We start from the raw sequence: 25,743 nt of genomic DNA, 5'->3' as shown, positions 1-25,743 counted from the left end.
CATTCACTGTATCAGTAGACTTATAAAGTGTGTCAAAATTGTCTTTTTACTGTCACCACTTCCTGCTTGCTTCAGTATTTGTCTGGGGGAAAAATGTTATTGAAACTCAAGACTGGAAAGACAGAACTCAGGAGTAGCATGCTGAACATGGAACTGTTTTACTTGACTAAATAATAACAACTTTTCATACTTCAAGCAGAGATATATATTTTTTTTTTCCCGAGATCCAAAGCTGCCATCGAATGCCTTGACATAATACAAAGCCATGACGGTCTCCAAAATGGTGACTGACCATGTGGGGAAAGTGTATGGGAATTCTAACTAACCAGGGTATCTACTAATAGGCCCCAGTCCGGTAAAGCACTAAAGTACACATGTGTATTTAAGTATGCGAGTGGTCCCGATGTGATTTCAGTGGACTACTTGCATGCCTATGTGTATTGCTGGATTGAAGCTTTTGGTGAGTAGAATAACTTTTATTTATCTCCTGAAGCAGTTTCGCAAATGAAACATAGAACTATTTGAACTGTACAGGGGGGATCTTCTTAACACGAGAAAGTGTACATTGCTGACAAGTGTTCTTCCACATACACGAATATCACGTGTTGAAAAAGAAAGAATTTCAGTTCTTCTAGTACCTTGTTTGTAATGTATGTTTTTGTCATCTGAGATGATAAATAAACATTGAAGTCAGTTTCATAGACATACAGGCTGTGAGGATTTCCGGTCTGTCTTTCTCAGTACCAGGTGGTTTAGCAACATGATATGGGATTAATTTACTGGAGGACATACTTTTTGTCTGAGGCAGGGAAAACAAATAAACCCATCTTTCCCCATTTGAAACTAAGATTTAATAGCCAGAATAATAATTTTAAAGAAATCATGTATTATGCTACTGTAGACATTTGTCTGCCTTGTGCTGGTTTTTCAATATTTAGTAAATTCTTGACATGTTTCTTATGATGGGAATTTTTGTGGATAAACTATATCTTTTCAGCAGAGACAATTCTAAACTAATTCCAGTTTCTTCCACTGGCCTTTTATTCTAGTTTAATGTGAGAGGCTAAGGTAATGAGATGGTGACTAACTTAAGTCTTTTGTAATACAAAGTAAAACAAAAAAAGACAACAAAAACAAAACCCTAAATCATCAATCTAATTAATGTCTGTATGCCACATGCTGTTTTGGCTATTGAGTTTCTTCTGTGCTTTCCAGCCCTTTACAGTCTCCTTTACATGCTTATATTCGATTAAATTTCATTTGTCTCTGATCACTGTTGCTTTTCTCCTTTCAAAACAGTATGGTCCACAAAATGCACGTCATTTAAAGAGTAAGGCACAAATACTCTTACATAAGGGTTGTATACAGCTCTTAATTTATCTTTACAACCTCAAATGGTTTGATTTTCCTTCTTGGTTCCTTTATGTGTAGAGGTTTGCACTGAACTTCTTTATTTATTACATATTTTTACCCACTGGATTCTGATCAGTTATATGCAAGATGGTTTCAATTTTTTTTTTCTTAAATTTTTGTTCTGGTTCAACAGCACAGATATAAATGATCTTTTGCATGCTATCAGTCTGTTTTCATTTTTATGTAAGTCTTTTTTAGGCTGAAGATAAAACATTTTAAGCACTAAAACCAAGTTTGTGGGATGCATGTGATTCTTGCTGTAATTCTTCTGCACATATAAGTTGAAGTCCTTAATAGGGTATTTGTGTGAACAGCTCAATATAAAGGCCCTTGCCTAAATTTTGTAGCTAAATTATATTTAATACTGTTAGTTAATAAGATTCCACTGAATTCTTAATGTCTTAGGCATTAAAACCTACAACTTTCAATGACCAAAGTATTTATTTGAAAATAAATCTTTAGATAATCTGTAGATGCTGCATTTGTACTTCAGATTTTGTATTTGTTTAGCAAACATCAAGAGTGTGTGTACATAATAAATAGTCTGAGAATTTCTTTTTGTTTTCACATTGCCATTTTGTATGTCAAGCTAACTATTTAATGTTTAGAACAACTCTATTGTATTTGTAGTGCTTATTCTACAACAGATTTTTTTCCAGGTCAAATGGGTGATACTTTGATGTATTTTTAAGAATCATATTTTTCTTCCTAGGGTGTGGACATAACTGCAGCTATGAATGATCGAGCGTTGGCTCAGAAAAGACTTAACGAAAACACGTTTGATTTAGAGGCCATGTGCATGTTAAATCGTGCACAGGAACAGGTATGTTGCTCTTTTCATCAGTGTTTCAATCAACTTAAAAAGTGTAAATGTTTGCTTTTCATATCACTGTTATTTCCTACTGTGTTTAAGTACAGTATTTGAAAGTCCAGCTTATAGGGATGTCTTTAAAAATTTTGCCTTTAATTTGCACTTCATAATACTAGTACTGAGGATAAACAAACCACGAGCCACAAACCTGCTAGACTCTGAGCTCAGCCTTCAGGGTTAATGTTAAAAGATGCTCAGCTTTTTTGAGATATCTGCTTAGAAATAAGTTTTGTGAATTTGCTAAGTGTAAGACAAGAATCATAACAGTTACTGAGAGTAGAAAAATAAGAAAAATTTTTCTTACGTTGATTTTTATTTTCTAGATTGATGCCTGGGCTCAATCAAACTCCATACCTGGCCAATTCACAGGAAGTACTGGAGCACAGATCTTGTCCTCGGATGAGCTAACCAACAGTGGTCCTCAAGCGTGGATTAGAAAGGTAGAAGTTATGCAGACATACTTGTCTGAATATCACGTACTAAATGTTAGCAAAAGTACTGGAACATGCAAAAAAAAAAAAGGCCTTAAAACTTATGGTAATGCATGTATCAAATGCAACAAACAGATTGAGTTAAAACTTTCTTTGATCAGTTTTACTACTTGCTGCTGCTGTGTTCATTTTTGGTATGCATTAAGATGTTGAACATGACATTTCAGTTGAGCGTCTAAAGTACCACAATAAGATGTGCGTCTGTTACTTGAGTCAGATTGGTACGTACATACTTACACTGAAATGACATTCATGATACTGGTATGGTTGCAATGGTAGGTCCATCACTACTTCTGTGGGATTGGGGCAGATCAGGCAAGGAGGTTTGATCCTGGTGTCATTGAAGTTGATGATGTTTTGGCATCAACTTCAGTGAGCCAAGTCCCAAAAAGCCCATTCTGTTTGACTTGGTTCCATTTGATGGTTACTGCTTTACCTCTATTTGCATCACCAGTGTTTTCTGGGATCCAAAGATTTGGAATATTAAACCAGGAGTTGCAACTGGGTTAAATAAGTATGAGATTATCTTACAGTGAAATAGTTACCTCTTACTGCAGAGTAATACTGGCTTATTTTGGTTGTGCGATGCGTCATACATACATGCGTTTTGTAAGTTTTATAAGTCATGCTTCATCTTTGAAAATGAATGCTGAACTGATACTCTTTCAAGAAGTAGAACTGAGGAATTCAAGCAATATCCATTTTGCAAGCAAAATGAATAATGAGTTATCATGGTTACTCTCACAAGTAATGTAGTTGAGTATGTGCTGTGTTTGCTTATCCTTCTGGAATTAAGATGACCCTCAGAACTGGTAGGTTAGACTTGAAACTTAGTGAAAGTTTTCCATAAAACTTTATGTGAACTGTGAACATGGAAGTCTGGAAATACGATGTAGTAAAACTAGAAATATTTTTTGTGAAGATGCATTAATTTATTTTTCACTTTGTGTAGCCAAGCAATACAGAGAGCCAGGCAACACAGAGATACAAATTACTTGTTAGATGGGAATCTTTTGGCTTCTTTGTATTAATATTGAGTGTAGATTATACAGTCTTATTTTAAAAATTATAAACTTCTGAGATTTTAACAAAATATTGATTGCAATAAATGTCCCTGCCACTGGAATTTAGAAATAAAAAGCACTCAGCAGGCAGGTGCGTTGATGAGAAAAGGAGAGCTTTTTTACCAAGAGGCTTGTGAAAGATTAGCAAGCCTACCGAGGGTTCTGTCTTTCTGCTTATGTTGAGTGGAATTTCAAGACAAAGGAAAGGGAGCATCTCTTTCCCAACTCTCCTTTTCTCATCCTCTTTTCCTTCCTTGAATTTCTGTGGTGGTGCCCTTCTGTGCCTTGCAGTAACAGGAATGTCCACTGACAACAACAACAGCAAAGTAGAGTTGTGTTATCTCTTGGTCTTTTAACTTCACTCTGTGGTCTGATTGGAGAAGGAAAAAAAAAAAAAAAAGCTTTATATGGAGAAAATTAAAGAAGAGCCTGGTGTCTGGTTTGTGGTGGACATAACTACTGTGAGGAGCAGAAGCATAAACTGGGGTGTTTTATTGAATCTAGAATTAAGAGTGAACCAGCAGAAGCACTTCTGTCTTCCTAGTAGCTGTAAAAATGTAGTGGTTTGCAGTAGTAGGCGTCCTCCCTAGCAAGCGTCGTGTGGTTTGTCAGAATGGAGGCTGCTACTGTAAACAAGAAGAGTTGTTGGATGAAGATGAGGAGGACACAGTCCTCCTTCCTGCTCGGCATTCCTCAGCTTGACTTCTTCTGCTCTTTCTAGGTTCCATATTTGCGCACACATTGCCATCATATCCACAGGATGACACGTAGTTAAAGCCATGCGCCCTTTCCAAAATACCTCAGGGCTAAAGAAGTCTCTTAATGTTTCCAGGAATGGTGGGGCCAGTGAAAACCTTGATAAAACTTAGGTTTGATTAACTCAATGTGAAGTCATTTCCTTTGGTTATAGGGTGATTTCACAGGAAATTAAAAAAAAATAAATGAATTAGGGATAATGAGTTGTGAATGCATGTTATCTTTCTCAGTGACATGAATACAACCATGAAATGCAAAGTACAGGTTGTATTTCACTTAGATACTTGAAATTGTGTAACTTGGTTCCTTTTTAAGTATGCAACGTAACACTTGAAGTTAGACTTCTATTCACTGTCTTTTTTTTTTTTTTTTTTTTTTTGTCCTAAGAAAATAATGTATTTTTAACATTAGGAAACAAAAGTATTTGTAAACTTCATCTACCGGTAGGGCTGTGAGATTTCTTCAGTTATGTGGCAAGTATAAATTAATGCACATTTCTGACTAAACATGTGGCTTACTGAAGGCATTTTTCTTAGGAGATAGCCATAAGCACTTGCTATGAGAGGACTCATGGACACGTTCAGAAGAGACAGAGCCCATGCCAGCTAGGTATTTGTGTATCAATACCCATAGAAAATCTATCTGCGTGTGCAGACACTGTGCTTCATAGAGATGATGACTAGACGAGGTAGCTGTAACAAAACGTAAGAGCAGTGTCAGGAGGGGAGTAAAGCTGAAGCACTTAGGGAACTTGTTTGAAAGGTGCTTTTGTCACTTTGCATTTCCTGGGTATTAGCGTCTTTCTTTTTCTATTCTTTTTATTGTTACTTCTTTTAAAAATGACGCTGGAGAGGTAATATGTACTCGAACAAAAATGTCTGCACATTTCAGTTTTACCTCAACAAAATTTTGAGGGCCTTAGTTATTGAAATGGTTAATGTGACACATTTGAAGGAGAGACACCAATTAGAAGTAAGGTTGGTTTGTTTAAGTTACGCACTAATTTGTGGTGTTTACTGAGCAGTATTCATAAAGGAGTAATATATCGTTAGGTTTCTCGTATCATCAAACAGTTATAAACAGTATTATCTTCTCTTCTGAAAAGTGATTTCTGTTTCAGTTCATCATCATTGGTGTAATCAGTTCACAAATACAACTTGTTTCAGGGGTTGCCGTTTGTTTTTTTTACTATTTATTTATTTATTTATTTATTAATTACAAATACACAGTGCTGATGACAAACTAGTGGAAGTGGTCAGAATTTGTCCAGGCGAGTTCTCTTGAGGTCTGCTTGTTCAGACTTTTCCAGTCACCCCTTGTTTGTGGGTTTACCAGCTATATAATTCTAATACCCTAAATTTGCCCTCCGAAAGGAGGTTTTTATGACATTTTACATGCACAGTGTAATGCTTGGGATTTGTTTCATTTGGTTGTGCTAAGGCATGCCGCACAGTTTCATAGTGGCTGCTAGAATGCTGTGTTTTGCATCCCAAGTTCTGAAAAGTCAAATCCTTTATTCCCTTCTTTCATAGTCTAGTCACTGCAGGCAAATAAAACACGACCAACAGAGTTAAAACTAAATCTTGTTATTATCATTCACACGCGAGGACTGGCATGTGTCTTGCCAAGCTCTCCTTCTAGCATGTCAGTCTATCAGAACGTTGATGTTTAGTGCCTTGCGTGACACAGTGAGCTTTGTTTGGAATTGAAGGCCAGATGGCAAGGCAGACCATGTGTTGGTTACACTGGACTGGCTTCCTCTGCACTCGGTCAGAGAAAAATCTTTCTTCAGTCAACCGCAGATGGGTTTTTATTCCTTGTATGCAGAAGCTGTGAAGAGGATTTCTAAGACCGATGGTGAGTGTAGTCTTTGCAAGGCATTTGTAGGAATTCTTCAAGAACATACCACAGAATCACAGAATGGCCTGGGTTAAAAGGACCACAGTGATACCTAGTTTCAACTCCCCTGCTATGTATGGGGTTGCCAACTAGACCAGGCTGCCCAGAGCCACATCTCCTTCTTGTGTCAGAGAAGGCATGTGGCTGCTGTTGAAAGTGTCACAGTGTCATGGAAACCTCAGCTACGCTGCAAGTTTCACCAAGTATACTTGTACTGCACTCGTAAGTTCTGTGGAGTCATACTTAGAGTAATCTCACAGACATCCCATGAGCTACAGCTGAAACAGTTCAACTAAGAACCTGTAAGGCTGTGTTGTGTTTTGTTTAATAAAGAATTGCTCAGAGAAACCTGCCTTCTGGCAGAGAGCTTGGGCTTTAGTGCCGTGTCAGCTTTGTGAGAAGGATATTTTCTTTTCAAACAGCAGCAGTCGATAATGTTCATCAAGATCTCTCAGATAATTGTGGCTTTACTATTTTGAGCTTCGCAAGTGCTGTTTTATAGATTATTCCATTCAATGCTGTATGTAATGTTTTTTTCAAAGACAGGTGTTGCAGTCAAATAATGATGACTGTCCAACTCATAGTGTCTTTCATCAAAAAGCTGTAAAATCATTTTTTACCTTTCTTTTTATTTTATTTTAAAGGCCTTACATGGTAATTCAAACTTTCGTGGTTTATTTTGCTGGTAATGTTGATTTTTCTTCCTCTCCCCAGTATGTTGCCCTGAGGTAGTTAAAAAAGAGGCAGTTTTTACTGACAATTACTGAAAAAATTCTGAAATGATCAGGTTTTACTGCTTAGCCTGCTTTTTAAAGAAAAGGTAGCAACACAAGAATTTGGCTTATTAGTTGTCTCCATCTGCTGGCGGAATTGAAGTGTGCTTTATTTGTCTGACTTCATGGAGTTTAGAGATCAAAATATGAAAAAATGACATCATATTTTCATGCTGCTCTACTAAAATTGGGATTAGAAAGATTGTAGTTATTTTCTGAATGATTCTTTCATTCTGACAACAGTAACCAAGTACTTCAAAACTTGGGGTTAGTTGTACTGACTGCTGTTCAACTTCATATCCTCCTTCTGGGATGGAGCTGCAGAGGTACCACACTGTCAGGTTATCTCTGTGGGACAAATCTTTTCAGTTTTAAAACTGAGAAGATCTTATTTCTCTACTTCTGTTAACATTCTAGTATATTTACATTTTCAAATGCCATTACTCATACTCCATTAAACCATGGAGTGAGTAAGTATGTCAGTACTAAACTGTAAGAAAGAAAAGATGTCCATGGAATATAATTGTACAGGTGGCATTAGAGATTCATATTTATTATTTGAAAGATAAATTTTTGAAGAAGTTTTTTCCCAGCTGACAGCCTTCTCTGTTTGATCAGTAACCTGAATCAAAGTAGGCTTCTTCTTGCTCCCTTCATATTGCCGTTAGAATTACCTTGTTCAACCCAGCAACATGATGCACAACTATGACTCTTCGGTAATGAAACAAAACTTAATCATTTCTAATTGTTGTTTCGGTTATGCTGTGCATGTTAAAGAATCAGCATATGTAAAAATTCCTACTTAAATTATCAGGTGGGAACACTAGGCCAGGTGTGGTTTTGTTTTTTAGAGGGTTTTTTAATTTTTTTTAATTATTATTTTTTAATGAACTGCATTTTAGAATTTAAAACTCTGGGTATTTCCAGTGTTTGGAATTTATTCGATCTCTGATCATTCCTAACATAGGAGCTCAGGGATTTAATTTTTGACTCTGAAGAGCACTATGTTGTTTTCCTTTTTCTTTGTACACCACCTCCAAGCCCCAGCTTAGTGCCTTGGAAGGTGTGCTGGGAAAGCTAGAGCAGCCTCATTGGGAAATTGCAGTCTTTCACTTGTGAACTGAATACACACTGGTGGTAATGAAACAGATGTTCATATTGTAAATTCTATTATTGCAAAGCAGGTACAAAAGAGGAATCGGAACCCAGGGTGACATTGACTGGGGTTTGTATCATTCTCGGCATGGTTGCCCTTTTCTTATGAGAGGTTCCTGCAAAAGAGTGGGGAGGATGAAAATGGAAGTAAGTAAAAGCTATTCTAGGCGCATAGCTTGAGGCAGTCTGTATCAAAGGAACGATTGTCTCTGTACACACACACTGCATGGTCTGCACCAGTCAAAAAAGTAATTTCATGGGAGAGGTGAGCTTAACCTCTTTCCTCTTCCACCGGAGCACCTTGATATTAAACGCAGCATCCAGTTGCATGATCAATAGGAGTTTACTTCATTGTTCAGTAGGTGAATATTCGGAGAAGTCTTACCACAATCTTCAGGAATTAGTCTTTTTTATTTTTTATTTTTTTAAACTTGCAACCACCATTGGATCGTGGGGATTTCACACATGCATCGTAAGTGTGTGTCAGTTGCAAATAATGGACAGTTAATCCCCTTCAAAATATATTATCCTTGGTCTCTGCAAAAGTAAGACTTCTGTTTTTGTTTACATACAAATTGAAACCAAGGAATTCAATCAGTTATTGTCCAAATCTTAGAAATTCTTACTTTTGCAAGCACAACTCAAAATTAAAGGGAAAAAAGAAAAAAGGTTCTATGAATTTGCTTTGAAAGTAAGTGAAAACTCTACAAAAATATTAGACATTGTATCCTCTAACCTACTATGAGAAATACCTGATGGACTTATCAGTGCCAGTGTGTAAACTTGTATATTTTAAGCCAAGCAGTTTTTTGCTGTGATGGAAATGATTGACTTACTTACTTGGGTCAGCGGGTGGGGCAGAAGAGAGATGATAGTTCACAGAATAACCTGTGAACTTTCACCCCTCTATATGGAAACTTGTTTCAGGGTCAAATCCTTGTAGCTGCCTTCTTGCCACGGTCAATGCCAGCCCTACTATTCACAACACTGCGGCCATCGAGGCCTAGGTACGTAAACATTTAAGGAGTTTTTAAAGTTCTTTACATCAAAACAGATTTTTAAAATTTCTGTTGATAAGCTTTCGACAGTTAACGACTATTGTATTAATTTTGATTTGAAAGAATGTGACGACTGCTGCTGCTAAGCTGTGTGGCTAAGCGCCTTTTTGCCTTTAAAAAAAAGAGGAAAGAAAAACCTGTATCTGTGTCATGTGGATTTTCAGAGTAGAACTTGAATGTGCAACTTCTGTATAATAAAACGGGGGATTTTTTAATATTTAAAATACGTGTAAACACTATTTGTATGTCATTACTAAATGTGCTTGTATTTTGTTCAATAAATAGGTACACTTGGCACGACTGTTGCCAGTTAAACAGTTAAACACTGCCTCCATTCACAAGATGAGAAGAGATGCATTGGAACCAAAGTAGTGTGTTTAAAACTGAACGGTTATTGTTTTATTAAGTGCATACGTCGGAAATGGGTCACTTGGCACTTTTGGATTGCGTTAGGATTTTCTTAAGTTGTTCTTTTTGGAAAATACTGATTTGTGTATTGTGTGTCTGCGTGAATTCTGGTTTATACAGCTGTATATAAAGCTAAGGTGTATTTTTCTGAATTGAGTCTGTGAAAGGTTGTTAGAAACGTTTTTGGAAGCTCCCACTTGTTTTTTAAAAACCCAGTCCTAACTTTAGGATTTGTCTTACTTCTCTTTTTCTGGATAGGATCAGTTCTTAAGAGCAGCCCCTGTAACTGGAGGAATGGGAGCTCAGCTGATGAGAAAAATGGGCTGGAGAGAAGGAGAAGGGCTTGGAAAAAACAAAGAAGGCAGCGTCGAGCCTATTATGGTTGACTTTAAGACTGATCGAAAAGGTAAGCACTTTTAAGACACTTTTAAGTGTTTTATGACAGTGTAAACTTATGCTTCTTTGGAAGGTAGGCAAAATAGCTTGAAATATTAAGCTTCTAGGTACAGCTTCCCTGCAAAAATGTACAGAACAATGTCTAGTTTTTCAGGGCCTGGATTACTTTTGTAGGTCCTGTCCTTATGCCGGTGAACTCTTCAAGAAGTTCATTGACTTCCCTTAACCTTTGCCTTCCACTTGAAAAAGTGCTTCTCTGTGGTTCTTAAACTGGAGATACGCTTCAGTTGGAAATACAGAAAAGGCAAGGACAGGGAAATGAATGGATGAAAAGCCTCTGAGGTTGGCCTAGAGAAAGTGGCTGAAGCAGAAATGGGGCAGGGTAGAAGGTGGAATGCTTGATTATCTTTAAGCTGTGGTGACAGCTGAAGTCCTGACATGAAGAGAGTGTCACACAGATTTTTAGCTCTTCTAAATGGGTTGTTTACTTTCTTAGCCATCGAATTCAACTGCATTTCCATTTCCTAGTTTGTTTGTGTAACAGCTACCTCTGCTCAACTGCAGTGATGTTTCCTTGCTTGCTTTCATTTATTATTTCTCCTCCTTTGTAATGTCCATTATTTCCTCTCCTTTATAAAGTCCATGGCCACAGGTGCAAAACTGTTGCACTTGTCTCATCTGATAGAAGAGACTTGCAGGCAGCGGCCTGCTTCTTAAACTGTCTAAACATGATTTAGACAGTTGACCATCTTACCAGCATATTCCATGTGACTTCTGTATTCAGAGGAGGTGTTTATGAAAAGCTTTCCATCTGAAATACCTACAGAAAATTTTAAAACTTCAAATAATATACATGGAATTTATCGTTTAATTATTCAATTATGCATGTTATCAAAGTAAACAAATTAACGTTGACTGCAGAAATCATCCTTGTAGTTGATTTCCTCATTATTAAAAATAGTGAAAACAAAAAATAAAAAAATCTCAAACTGGAGATCTTTAACGTATTACATGGATCGCAACTAATATTAAAGCATGAAATGCTTTGAATTATGGATTTGTGCCTGCTTCAGTCAGTGCTCATAATTGAAGAAAACAAAGCATATAAACGCAAACGTCATGAAGTTTATTTCTGGAGATGCTAACCTCAGTACAGAGATAGCCATGCTTACTTGATCATACCAGTGGTTAAAACACAAAATAATTCAGTTTGAATATTAAGGTAGAACAGGAGAAATCCTAAGTTAGGAAATGACCTATTGCTTTTCAAATTCTTAAAACCTAGCAGTATACTACAATTTTATAAGCAGAAGTGCAACAGTTTGAAATTGCAGGACACAATAATAATGTACATTTCAGTTTAACGTGAACGATGTGCAGACTTGCTCTTCAGCTATTTTTCTTTGCAACCTTTCCATTTAAAGGGGGAAAAGATACTCTGGTGACAGTGATTACCAAGGAAGTATCAGAAAAGTGTTCTTTCTGTAACTATTATTCAGTTGCTCTGGTCTTTGTAGGTGCTGTCTCGTGCTGGTAAGAGTTCTTTCAGTGTAGTTTTATGAATGTCAGTCAGAGGGAAGAAATTGAGAACAGTCAATTTGAATGTTATTTTTTTTAAGCAGCCTGCATAACACAAGAGTGGATTTTTGTGATGAGGAGGGAAGAGTTAGCTGTTAATTATATCGCTTGCATTGTTTCATATTGCAGGAGAGAGGCAGTACTGTTGCACAACCTGTGACTGTTTCATAAATTAAAACAGTTTTTGTGCTACACAGCTTTGTTACAGATCAAGTTTCTCATCTTAGAGTACACCAGGGTCTTCATATGGTTTCAGATAGAAATTTCCTTGTGGAATTTTCAATTGAAGTTTCAAGGTGTGAAGCAGGTTCAGATCCGCGTTGTGCTGGGCAATCTGTAACAGAGAGCTTGGTGTCTGCTCAGTGACACGGGGAAGCAGTGAGATGGAGCTCAAAGAGAGCAGTCTCTGGCACGTGGTAGATCACCTGTAAATACTGCTAACCCTTGTGATGGATGGGCTTTGCTTAATTCTTATCTTTTTAATACATATGTTTTTATATGTCTTTAATAGATGAAGTGTTTGATTTTCACCAAAAAAACCTGAATGTGTTGTGTTGATATAGAATACTTATTAATAGTGGGCTAAATACGCATTTGTAAGTGACAGCTTATTATGGAGAAGCAAGTGCTTCATGTGTTGTAAAGGAGTAGCTGAACAGTGATTACATATTTGAGACGATTAGGTGAAAAACTTCATACACAAGTGTTCTTAAATGTTTACATGTGTAGAAAGTCAAACCTTCCTAAGTTCAGTGTGGAGGCTTAAAGGCTCTTACAGGCTTTGGAAGAAACCACTTGGTATATGCATGCCACTGGAAGGTGGAAGTTTTTATACAAGGTCTGTCAGTAAGTAACCAGTTTGCAGATCAAAACGAAAAAACAAGCAGCACGCAACCAAAACCAAACCCCAACCAATCCGAAACACAAGCAGACAGAAACCTCCACGTTTTTAGAACTTATCCCCAAAATAAAATATTGTTTTTAGGTATGGGAACAAGCAGTTTGCTGAGGAGCTATTCATTGGGTTGTACTAAGACACAAACCAAAGGTCTGCCTGTGCCATGGCTTTTCATTAGACTTAGTTTTTTCTGGACACCAAGTCACATCTGTGATCCTCTGAGAGGCAGCATTGAAACAGAAGCCTTCTTGTGCTTTGCTGTCATCCAGTAAGTTGCTGTTGTCTCTGTTTAAAGGAGCTTGGTGCACCAGCTCTCAGCAAATAGCAGAGCTGATTGGAGTCTGTTGCAGCCTTTCTGAGAATCCACCGTGACAGGGGCGAGATGTGGAGGGAGGGAAAAGCAGTATTAATGCAGATGAATGAACTGAGAGTTTTTTGTTTGGGGGAAACTTTTTGGATGTTTTTCATATCAGCTTCTGTAAGGAGGGGGAAAAAAAACCAGAAAAGACTGTGTGGCTTAATGCCACCTGAGAAGTCATGTAAGAGCTGCATGAATATTGGGATGAAAATCTGGTAAGGAGAGGAAGGTTTTCTTTTCAAGTAAAACCAGTAAGCAAGCAAAAAAAAAAAAAGCTGAAGGAACAGAAGGAACTGGAAACAAGTGCAGTATCTCCATGTCTTTATTCACCAAAGCAAGGAACAGAAACAAAGAGAGGTAAGGAACAAAGTAATACTGAAGGAATGAAGTCTTGAGAAGTTTTGAACCACCATTCACCACATATTTAGTTCAGTTACAGGTATTTAAGGTAAGGGCAAAATGAATGGAAAGAAACCTGAGTCTCTTGGTAAGTACGGTGTAGTTATTGGTATTTGGTACATTTTTGACAGTTGTTATGCTTTATCCTTTGCTCTTGAGAGATTTCAAAAGCAAAAGCGTTTGGCTTCTGTGTTTCACAGTGGCTTCCACTGAAACTTGTTACTCCTGCTGGGCCCAGTTGCATGTTTATCTGGTACTTTGTATTTCAGTGTGACTGAGATCAATGTAATTAGGCTGTGAACTTGGACATGAAATATATACCCCTAATAAAGAAAGCACAATGTTGGAAGTGTTACTACTGTTTCATGTGATAAAAGGATGTGCTAGATACACTCTATATAGTCAAACAGAAATACTTCACATGCCTAGTATGCTTAAGGGCAAACTGTTAAGATATTGGATGGCTTTTGGGTTGCACGGCACACGTTAATAGTGAACAAGAAGATGTCTTTATCTCTTGTTCAGTATTTCTCCAAAGAAGATGCAGAAAGCCAGATGTTTTCTGACTTGCGTAAGTCTACCCAAAGTCTTTTACTAGCTGGTTGTGAAGAATGTTACTGGAGCACTCATAAGAATGCGTGTAGCATGGAGGGAAAAAAAATGCTGGATGAAAGGGAAGTTTGAAAGACTTCTGAAAAGCATTTGTATGATGTCACCATATTTTGTCTCCACTGATAACATGTCATGCTTTACGATTTCTGAATTTTCAGAAGTAAGGTGAGACTCACATATACAAACTTCATGTTTTTTTAAGGGCTTGTTGCTGTGGGAGAGAAGGCACAAAAGAGATCTGGACATTATGTTGTGATGAAGGATCTTTCAGGTGAGATTTTGATCATCTTTGGAAAAGCTCAAAAGGTTCATTGAAAATGAATAGCAGCACTGAAATTTCAAATGCATTTTGGCTTTAAGGCAAACATCCAGTTTCTGCGTTGATGGAGATCTGTAACAAAAGAAGATGGTCACCACCTGAGTTTGTGTTGGTGGATGATAGTGGGCCTGATCATCGCAAACACTTCATCTTTAAGGTGAGTCTGAATTTGTTTGTTTACTGTTAGCTTGTCTATTAAAGTGTGATATTAAATTCATCTTTATATTTCTGTATTCCAGAGGTGGCTGGGGTATGCTGGGCAGTGTCTCAGTGCTAGAGTATCAGAGCCCTGTTTCTGTGAAAGCCATATCAGGTCTCTCCAGCGCATTAATCTGCAAATCCATCAAGGAACTGTGATACCATTCCACGGCTTACTAAAATGATTAACTTGTGTGGAATCATATTCTTGCTTCTTGTTTGCAGGTGTGGTGCAAATACAATTGTAAAGATAGTGAAAAGACTCAGTCTTTTTTTTTACTTTTAGGTATCTTAGAATGTGATCTGTTTTGGTTTTTTTTCTGTTGTGCTATCTTGTGTTAACGATTTCCATCTGGAGGTGATTCTTGCAGGCTAGACGTGAGGCACTTCCTAACATGTCCTTTTTCCATCCGTCTCAAACAGGTGAGAGTCAATGGAAATGAATACAGGCCTACTTTTGCCAGCCTTAATAAGAAGCATGCTAAAGCCACAGCAGCAACTGCGGCTCTCCAAGCGATGGGACTTGTACCAAAGGAAAGCATGGTCAATACCACCATGTTTAGGAGTGCCTCACACCGCTAGATATTGTTTTTTATATTGACATTATTTCAGATAATTTTACTCTGCACAAAAATGGTATTTGCCCTTTCATGTTGTAAATACATTGGCAATTCCCACGTTGTAAAAACTGTACAGACACCTTCAGGTTTTTCTTTTGTACCATCAAAATGTATTTAAATCATACTTAGTTTTTGGTATGTTTATATTGTTTACATTAGTGATGTAATTATTTCTTAAATGACTAAATCAGATGACAGACTCTGGAGGCATCAGTAATCTAAACCCTTGTTTTAAAACTCATGCGGTCTCTCCTCAATATGGAATGTTAACACTTTCATACTGTTTTGTACTATGCTGCAGTTTTCCCTGGTCTCGGTAAAGCTACTCTTGCACTTTTGCCTGGTGAAAGCTGGTAAAAGACCACGCAGCTTACCTTAGTCTAGTCGAGGCTGGCGTGTACTGCTGGGCAGATACCGGGCCTGTACTGTGACCCCTGGGAGAGAGGGAGCCGTGGTAGCAGCCCTGTTGTACAGTGCTAACGCCGCCGCTTCTCTTGGAGTTTTGTTTGGGGTTTCACTCGGTGCTGCACCGCAGCTGGCCATGCAGCTCATCCTCTAGGACGTACGCGATGAGGCAGAAGTCTTGCTTTAAAAGGGACGGCAGAAAGTCCAGCAATGGAACCAGCGAGACTTTTGAGATGTAAAAGTGACTCTCCCTGCATGTTCTGAGAAGGGAGATGATGGAGTTGTCTATTCCAAACAAATTAACACACTGCCTGATGTTGATTGTATGGATTTGTGGTTAATGTGAATTTTAAAGTCTAACAAATCTACAACTGGACTGGGGGGAGGGAGGGAATAGAATGATGCTTAAATTGTTGTACCCAACTTGGTCAATAAAGCAGCACAAGTTCATAATCTTAATCGCTGGTCAGTAAGCAGTAATTAAAATCTATGCCAAAAGAGCTTTGTGACGAAACGCACAGTGCAAACGTATCGCTTAACAAGAGTAGCAGCAGCCATTAGAGCTGCGGAATCTGTTCTAGGCAACTTCACTTGCTTTGGACTATTACCAAATGAACTCCTTGAGCTTGCATTTTCTGTAACGGTACTCTGCCCTCAAGGAGACAATCTGATCCAGAGTTGTGGCAGTTTGATAAGGGAAAGGATATAGGAAGCTTTTCCTTTTATTTTTTTTTTTTTTTTCCTCTTAATTTAAGAAGTATTAGTTCTTTAGCTATGTGCACTTTGAATTGAAAAGGGCATTGTACACCTCTAGCCAGATTTGTCTGTGTTTTGAGCAGACTGCCGGGATTACAGCAGTACTTTATTACTGTGGTAGTTCAGGTGCTTATTTCCGAAAAGTCTTTGAGGATTTTTTTGTATTACATCAACTGACCAGAGCTTCATCGGGAACAGGAACAAATTACAATTTGTATGCAGTAGGACTGTGCTCAGGCCTAAAGTGAACGACCTTTGCAATGGCAGTAGGATCTTGGAGGTGGTGAATTAATAGTAGCTCTTCCTCCGCAGAGTAAATTATTTGTGTGTGCTCTCAGCTGTTACTGAACAAGGTATCTTCCTTTGCCCTCAGTGGACAAGTACCAGCATCTCGTTTTGCATACAGCAGAGAAGCAGTACTGTGTTGTCCACCACACACCCACAAAATAAACCCCTTTATTAGTCTATCAAAGCACTCTAGAAATGACAACTTTTCTTTTTGTGGACGTAGTTGTCTCTAATTAAAGTTTTCTCCCTTTGGCTTCTCACCTTCAGTCTCTGTGTAAAATTGTTTGAAGATCTCCTTGCCTCATTTTCTGAACAAGTTGTAAGGTTGAGAAACAAAGCTAAGCAGATGGTACAGCGATGGAAAGACGGACTGTGGGAGAACTGGGGATTGTATCCATTTTAGGCAAGTCCAGCTTTCTGATGTCTGACTCAAAGCTGTTAACTCAGGATGTGGGAGGCAGCTCCTATTCAGGCTTCTGTTCAAATATCTGCTGATACAGCTAAAACATCAGCAGTGCTGCTCGTGCTGTTCCGTCCGTGGTGTCCATATAAGCACAGGTTTTGGATCTGTTCATTATCTGGAACATAATCTGTTGTACTTTGTTAATTTTGTTCTTTCGGGGTTTATATTCTCCGTGTATATTGGAAAGAGATGTTTTGAGGAACAGATGAATTCAGTCCCATAGAAGACTCCATTTCAAAAGTAACTGTTCAGGCAAATTCTGGATTTCACGCCTTAAAAGACGTGGTACTGTATGTAGATCTAACCTTTGATTTTCAATACTTACAATATTAATATCTGTAATACTTCCATTATGACACTTCTTGACTTCGGGGTTTCTGTTTTAGTTTCATTCCTGTTGTTTAGAATGATAAATGAATTTAGTGCGGAGATGTCCTTCTGTTCAGTTTGTAAATTTGGTTGGAGTGTCCTTTGCATGCAGGAATAGACAAGTAGTCCTATTAAAAAGAGTAACTAGGAAACACTCTCTCGGGACCTGTTTATTTATGGGGCACTTCAGCTGTCTCAAAAGTGAATGGACTCCTGGAACTCGAAGGCATCTCTGTGCCTGCTGGGTTTTTGTTGTTGCAGGATTGCTTTCCTAGAAGTGCTTTCACTGATAGTGCTTCCGACTTCCCTGTGGTGCCTGAGCACGTAGAGCCAGCAGCCACCAGAACCAGTTCCAGACAGCCAACTAAGTGGTAGTTTTAAAATAGAGGGCTGGAGAAACAGCCAAGTCAAGTATAATAACTGCCAGGCTTGCCAGAATTGGTGCTGGTTTCTCTCCAGTTGTCTGACACCCTAGATCTAAAGATGCCCTTTTGTACTGTAAGGTAGGGACTTGAATTTGAGGTCTGTCTAGGTTTTCCTGATGCCCTGGTCTTCTCTGTACTATGACCCTGCCAGTACCATGGTAGTTACTATGCAGTAACACTGTAAACCTACACAGTACTCGTGTAACTGCCTCAGTCTGCAGTGATTTGCTTACAGAGCTGGTTGTTAGGTCCATCAAGCAGACTATCACTGCTTCAGAATGAACCACCACTGTAGTGAAAATAAAGGTTGCGTGACTACAAGTATTATTCTTTTCTGTGCAAAACACCAGAATTACAAATCTTGCTGGAGTGCATAAGCATGATGGTATTCTACTTACTGCTCTTCAGATCTACTATTTTTTGCTGCAGGAAGAGGCTCACCTGATAGCTGTGTGATAGATGACATTATACACGTCTCCAAAGCAGCAGTAGTGTAACAGATTACATTAAACCTGAACATAGGCTCTTGCTATGAACAGAGCAGCATCACCTTGATGCCTTTCATTTCCTCTGCTTCCATCAGGTGTCATAACCCTATTGTGTTGTTCTAACTTGTTCTGGTGCACACCCTATTGTATAAACTGCCTGTTAAAAATCTTATTTTAAAGTAAGTAAATGAAGATGGCAATGTTGGAGGATTATGGCCGCAGTTCTGGGGCTCCCAGCCTGTTAATCTGATTGAGATGCAATTGGAACTGTTTCTACCCATCTGATTTCTGGTTTTTGCAGTTGAAGTTACACCTCAACCAAGAGGTGTAAAGTGCTGAGATTTAGGCCAAACTTCTGGCTTAGTGCTGTAAGCAGGGCTCAGAGGTGATAGGAGAAGAATTCCACCCCTCAGAAGTGGCTACACATTACTGCACTGAGCAGTAGCAGCAATTCTGTGTTTCAGAATAGAATATACACATAGGTGAAAAATACAGGCCATCCACTCTGAATTCAGATCAAAAGCAGACCATTATATAAAATTTTATTTTAAAAAATGCTTTCTAAAATACAAAAGGAGATGTCCAGGGCCTTTTCCTCAATTTCCTCCGAGAACCCCTCACGGTGTTTTATTGCTGTGATGTGCAAGAGTTGGCTGTGACGTTGGACTAGGTTACTTAGCTCCTGTAACAGCATGGGTGCTGCCCCGCAGGCCTGAAGGAAGCACAGCAACTTCACACTGGAGAGCTTTGTGCTCCACCTCCTCCAAACGGCACGTACCTAAGACTTCCAGGCATATGCAGAGTCCTTCATTTCCAGAAACCGGAGGGAAGATTTTCCCAGTGTTGGCACCTGACTCAGTTGATCCAAAGTTTTAGAATGCAGCCCGCACTTCAGCAGGTCTTTACTTACGGTTTCCTGAAGAAGAGAAACACCTAATACACGTTTCTGTCTGAAATAGCTGTAGTTTTCGATGTTCATTTATGTATCTTTGGGGAGCTCCCAAAAAGCTAGTTTTCTGATGAGCCCATTTCTGAGCCACAGTGACTGCCATGTGGCGATCACAGTGGGGTATAAACCCACGCATTAAGTAGCTTATCTCTCAGCACCCAACGGTTTGTAATAAAGATAGTGTTCCTAACAGGAAAGGCTGTCTTCTCTAGTTTACTTACCTTCTTTAAGGCAGGGCTCGCACTATGGAGATCAGCGTTAAACACAGCCGTTGGCTCGTGCGTATACAGCACTGCAGAAAATGCTCCCTGCTGTGCAGACTGCAGCAGCATGGTCAGCAAGTGGAGAGAATGAGGCAGGACAGGGCCTACGATCTCCAAACTGAAGATATCTTCATATGCCAGGCGGACCCTGGCTTTTGCGTTCATACTACGAGCCTGAAACCAACAGCACGCAGGATTACATTTTGAAACCAAATCAAGATGGTTGTTCATACACCTTCATACTGCAGTGCCATAAGCCCATGAAAAGCTCAAAATATTTTAAAATATCATCAACTTCAGTACATACAAGTGTTATGTTTTTAGCATCTCTAACAGCTCCTAGAACTGTGATACGCAGGAGTATTTTACAGTATTAGGGAAATCATCTGCAGAAGAACTTTGCATGCCACATGAGCAGCTTCTCCAGTGGCAGAGGACTGCGCTATCTGCACGGGGAGCATAACAGTTAGTGCCCACCACCTCCCACAGTTACAGGTCAGAGGCTCTCATTGCCTGTTGAAATATCATCTCAGTAGACCCTGTATGATCTCAGGAGCATTCAAAGGTGAATCTTCTAAGAACATTTTTTACAATCTGGGAACTACTTAACAGCTTAGGATAGGTAGAAATCGTAGGATTTCAGTTCAGCACCACAGGTTACGTGGGTAAAGATGACTTTGGAGGAAGTCCATATTGCAGTCAATGCCAATTCAGGCTCTAGCATCAAAAATCACTCTGCTGTACCAGAAGAAGGTAGAGCTTTCCGCTTATTACAGGAAAAGAGATTGCTGCATTACTTACTTTGAGCGTTTGCATTGTTCCACCTCGGAAAGCAACAGGAGACAAGAGAGTGGGAGGAAGCCCTGCCTGTGGACCTGCAACAGCCACCAGGCTCTTACAGTTTATCAGGAAGTTCAATAAAGTGAACGTGTTTGTTCCTTTCACCACTGCGAGGGATTCAGGTCTGTGATCCACCTGCACTTCATGCTTCTCTTTACGACTGAATTGACCAGAGTTGAGGGAAAAACTTAAGCAGCACAGCAACTCCAAACAAACCCCACTGCCCCTCTACCTTTGACCAATCATTAAAACAAACAGTTTCTCCAAAAAAAAAAACAAGCCTTGAGCTCACTGAGATTTCTTACATCGATTACTTGGCAGCATTTTACACCTGACTGATTATTAAAGCTGTGAGAGAAGGAATGTTTTCAGGTCCAGTGTCTTACAGCTGGCAGGTAGCAGTTATTAAAACAAAGCTTGCAACTCCTACTTTTACTATGAATCTTGCATCAAAACATAAAAACATGAGCAGCTCAGTTTAGAGCAGGAGTCTGCTTTTGAAGGGATTCCCCTGATTCCCCCACTTATGATGCACTGGTGCGGGGTAAGTCTCAGAAGTTGGAAGGACATTCCTCTTGGATTCATCAAAAGGCAACAGCTGCAGGGCTTTCCACTGCAGTAAGTGGCGAGACAAAAAGGAAGGATACAGTTTAATAGAAACAGCATCTGGTTTTTTAACCTTGTCTTGGACTCCCATCTCCTCAAGCCAAGAGAAACCATCATCATCATCATCATCACTTGAAGCAGCTTCCCTAAGAAACAGGATCACTTTTAGGAGGATAAAACTTTCTCAGAACTTTTCAAATAAAATGTGCAGGAGTCCAGAAATGCCTCAGAACTGCAGCATTTTAGATTTATGACATACTCGCCATTCTCAGGGCTTCTACCCACTTCAGGGCCATGAGCAACTTCTGTTTCCAAATTCCCTTCAGAGTTTTTCTGTTTTCTGCTTCTACTTTCTTCTACCAAAGGTAGAGAAAACTCTATGCCTTGAAGAGAAGAGGAAAGAAAGCAATGAGTGGTTTTGGAATGCACAGCAAATGCTATGTATTGGTTATTAAAATGTAAGTCAGATTGCTTTCACCTCACCTTCATTTCTCATGGCTTCCCTTAAACCTCTGGTGGTGGGAGAAATCACTGCTGTGATAACATCACTTCCCGCCAGACCAGCTGCACGGAACAGGACAGTAAACTGGTAAGTGCACACATAGAAGTAGGGGCACAGCTTGGCTTTGAGCAGATTGTATAGAGAAGTAAAGCTGACAGACCTGCAAATGAGGGGAAAAAAAAAAAACAAACAAAAAACCAATTTTGTAATTGAAATCCTTTGCTGCTGATGGATCAAGCTGGATTTGGCTGGGTGTTATTGATGTGTGCTCCGGCCAGGCTTGAGACCACAATAAGTGATTAGTCTGATTTTCACATGCACTCAGCATCCAGGAAGTTGCTCTGAACTCCTGTGAAGCGCAGCCTATTTGCAAGTACTACGCTTTTCTTGCATACTTGCCATCCAACGTGCAGTTTTACATGGAGCACCAAAGGCAACCTACTAACAGGATTCACAGAAATCCGAATCAACTGCGGTCAGAGGAGGACATTAAACACACCAAGGTAGCTTTGGTCTTAGAGGCAGTCCCTAACCTGATCCTCAAACTAAGTGCAGACCAGCTAAAATAATTAAACAACCAATAAATCAAACATTTCTCATAAAAACAGAAGGAACTTATGCTGATTTAAATCCTAGGATCTTGATCTTACTACTTACACTTAGGCTCCACTTACCAGTCGCTCATCAGTGCTTGTTGCAAGGCCTCATCCTGTGCCCACGGACAGGCTTTTCCTGCTATCTTTCTGTCTGCTCCAATACGAGGGAACAGCTGCAGCCACGACAGTGATGGGTGAAGCCAGTAAACAAGGCTCTGCTGAAAGGCACAACGCAGTTCTGTGGACAGTTTTGGTTCCTAGATTACAAAAAGTATTTTAGGAGAACAGAAATACTTTATTTAAGGCAGCATCGCAACTGATGGAATTAAAAAAAAATAATAATACTGGATTAGGTGGTAAAAAATGGTATCACAGGTTTGTGATTAAGCCAGACTGAAGATGGGCAGTGACTGGAAACTGCTCACAGTTGAAATTAACAACCCACTCAATCACCAGTTTACCACAGATTACATTTTTGAGTACACAGTGGATGGAATTAAATAGCTGTCTACATGAGCCTTATCCTCTACACAAGTAAGACCAGAAGAAAACAAGCAAATCTTCACTGCCAGTACATTTAGGGAGAGGTGCAAAGGTTCCCCCTTATAAAGCAGCAGCTTCCAGCTCCCTTCTGAAGTTTCATTACCTGTACACTCTGTGGCAAGTTTATTTCTGCTGCTCTGCAATGCTGAACAAACCCCTGAGCTTCCTCCTGTGCTTTTAAATGCTCTGCCCAAGTGAAAGGTTGAGAAGATGTAAACAGAAGTCGTGTTTTGATACTCCAGTCTGCAGGAAACTCGTGTCTTGGTGAGGGGGGGACATCAGGGGTAGGAACAGGTAAATGAAGATCCTTTAAAAATGGAAACAGCATCAGTTAATCCATAGTCAATTAATAAAACCAAACAATCAATGATATAGCTACCTATGCACATTTTCACATGGTCAGGCTTCCTCCCATCCTGGCTCAATACACCCCTCCTGGCAGGCAGAGCAGATCCTTGACAGGACAGTGGCTGTTACAAGGCACTAGTGGAGCTGCACAGCCTTCACAAGGAGAAGGCGAACCTGCTGTTTCCTGTAAGTTTCTGTCCAACTCACTTTAACAGTACACTACAAGTCTCTCCCTTGTAAGGAACTACTTGCACTAAATTAGGAGCACATACTTAGGCTTCCCAGAGGATAACAAAAAATGCTGGAGTTCCAGGATGGTTTGGTCTGAGAAGTTTTTTTGTTCTAAGTTACTCTGAGCTTAAGTTTCTGAACCTATAAAAGCCTCTGACACCATCAGCCTGAAGCTCTGCCAAGGACTGTTTGTTATTCTCTTTCCTATTTAGGCAGTTCAGGGAATTTTCTCAAATGCTGACATTTTAGTACATCTAAAGATGTACCACCAAATTCTAAGTATGTAGAATCATAGAATCTTTTGACTTGAGTTGATCTTTAAGGGTCCTTTAAAGGCCATTTGGTCCAACTCCTTTGTCATGAGCAGGGACACCCACAGCTCCATCAGGTGCTCACAGCCCCGTCCAGCCTGACCTTGAGTGTCTCTAGGGATGGGGCATCCACCACCTCTCTGGAAAACCCGTGCCAGTGCCTCACCCACCCTTACTATAAAAGACTTCTTCCTTATATCCAGTCCAAATGTCCCCTCTTTAAGTTTGAAACCATCTCCCTGTGCCCTATCCCATCGGACCTCACTGAAGAGCCAGTCCCCTTCTTTAAGCAGTTAACCAGCTCGGGCTTTTCCCGAGGTCAATGCAGCAAGAGGCGTTTCAGAATCCTTAGGTGAGGCCCCGTACCTCGGGCAGCGCCAGGACGTCGGTTCCCTCTGAGAGCTCCACGTTCCGGGCCGGCTTATCTTCTCCTGCAGACTCTAAAAACTGAAGGAAAAAAACGTGAGATTGACAACGTTAAAACAGGCTTTTTGCAGAGGAATCTCGTGAGCCCCTTCCCCTCAGAGCGGATCTCTACCTGCCAGAAGGGCACAGTGGAGGCGGGCCCCCGCCCGGGCTGCGCCGGCTCCTGCTGCCGCCAGACCGGCTGCCGCGGCGCGTTGTCCAAGCTGGAGAAGGGGTTACGGCGGACGGACGCCGAGGGGGCCCTCGGGGCCGCGCCGCAGGGCTGGGAGGCAGCGGGCTCGCTTCTCCGCGGCCGCTTGCGCTTCAGCCGCAGCGTGGCCGGCGGCTTCTTGAAGCCCGGCGAGTAGCCGGGCACGGCGGCCGCCATGGCTGGGAGCGGAGCGGCAGGGCGGGAGCCGCCGTCCCCGCTTGGCGCCAACGGGACCGGGCTCCGCCCCTGGGCGGCGCTGAGGTGTGGTGGCGGCCGCCATTTCCTCCGGCCCCTGGGGGGCGCGCGGCACCAGGGCGAGCCGGGCTGGAGCATCCTCAGAACCAGGAAAGCCAGGCTAGCTCAGCTTGGGCCGAGCTCAGTTCTGCCGGCACTGCTCTCATCCCGATATGCTGCAAAGCCTCAGGCTGCGTTGTGCAGTCGGCTAGGCACCCAGCTAGCACTGGGGTGTGTACCTTTCTTGGCTTATTTTACAGCTCCAGGAGCTGCACCATCTTGCTGTCAGCTCAAAACTGCTTACATCTGTCAATGGACGTTTGAAAGAAAGAGTTGCATAGGGGTCCTTATGAACCCTTTTCATAGAATCATAGAATCACAAAGTTGGAAAGGACCTACAAGATCATCTGGTCCAACCATCCTCCCATTACCCTCGCTACCACAAACCACTAAACCATTTTGTTCAAGTACATCTACATCTACAGCTAGCATTATTAAAGAACATTAGAAAAAGCTGAGATATCTCAGCCAACTGCAAGCAGCACTGGGCAGCTTAATGCCTTAAATGAATGGACATTTATCTCAGGATCTGATCCAGCTGGAAGCCTAAACACAGGCAACTCCAGCTATGGCTAGCACATCTGAAACAAGTGTGATCTTAAATAAAAGCAAGGAGGAAGCAACATGCTTTGAGAAAAAACAACAGCCTCTACCACAGAAAAATTTTAAAAAAAATCACAGCAGTTCCCTCTCTGCCGATCTGTTCTAGGAATAGGACCAAGGTTAAAAAGGAGAAGTGAAAGAGCACAGAATACAAGGATCTCATAGGAAAGAAAAAAAGAAATGTAACGTTACAGTAACAAGATACATGAAGTATCTGAAACTTCAGAATCACAGGACTGTATTAGCTGCTGGACTGCTGATAGTAAGTAAGGTTTACTGTTTCGGGTTGCTAAAATGAAGAAAACCAGCAATGAGGGAACTCCTGCTCTCAGTACCATCTCTCCCCTCTAGGATCCCTGCCAATCCTGATGGATTTCCCATTCTGCCTTTCAGCTACATAACAGCAATTTTAAAGATAATTTAAGACCTTCAGCACACTGCAGACACTGCTCAGTCTTAATGCAGCCAAATAAAAGCAATTCGGTGTGGATGGGACTATTGGCAGGGGACAGAGAAGGGAAAACTTAAAAAAACAAAAACAAAAACCTACAAACCCAAACAAAAAACACTACTAGCATTGC

The 25,743-nt window shown here is 40.3% G+C and overlaps 2 protein-coding genes across 2 annotated transcripts in view; one reads left to right on the top strand and one right to left on the bottom strand.

The window, feature by feature from the left end:
- The window catches only part of SON (SON DNA and RNA binding protein), a gene marked incomplete at its 3' end in the record, with an annotated part of 35,360 nt that extends 20,132 nt beyond the window's left edge, over positions 1 to 15,228 (top strand). Inside the window, exons 7-12 of the mRNA XM_079544683.1 lie at positions 2,126 to 2,236; positions 2,608 to 2,724; positions 10,147 to 10,294; positions 14,332 to 14,400; positions 14,490 to 14,605; positions 15,070 to 15,228. Coding sequence (XP_079400809.1) covers positions 2,126 to 2,236; positions 2,608 to 2,724; positions 10,147 to 10,294; positions 14,332 to 14,400; positions 14,490 to 14,605; positions 15,070 to 15,228 — 720 coding nt within the window. The remainder of the gene's footprint in view (positions 1 to 2,125; positions 2,237 to 2,607; positions 2,725 to 10,146; positions 10,295 to 14,331; positions 14,401 to 14,489; positions 14,606 to 15,069) is intronic.
- A 4,010-nt stretch (positions 15,229 to 19,238) lies between these two features.
- DONSON (DNA replication fork stabilization factor DONSON) lies at positions 19,239 to 24,442 on the bottom strand (the record flags this gene model as incomplete). The annotated part of the gene is made up of 10 exons (XM_079549070.1): positions 19,239 to 19,376; positions 19,631 to 19,846; positions 20,474 to 20,672; positions 21,160 to 21,264; positions 21,378 to 21,501; positions 21,602 to 21,780; positions 22,295 to 22,473; positions 22,863 to 23,066; positions 24,016 to 24,096; positions 24,188 to 24,442. The coding sequence occupies 10 exons, from the start codon at positions 24,440 to 24,442 to the stop codon at positions 19,239 to 19,241; spliced, it is 1,680 nt and encodes a 559-aa protein (XP_079405196.1).
- Between the last annotated feature and the right edge of the window lie 1,301 nt (positions 24,443 to 25,743).

Source organism: Tetrao urogallus (assembly GCF_951394365.1).
Source record: "Tetrao urogallus genome assembly, chromosome: 1".
NCBI classification, from domain to species: Eukaryota; Metazoa; Chordata; class Aves; order Galliformes; family Phasianidae; genus Tetrao; species Tetrao urogallus.
This window is presented reverse-complemented; position numbering and strand designations above follow the sequence as displayed.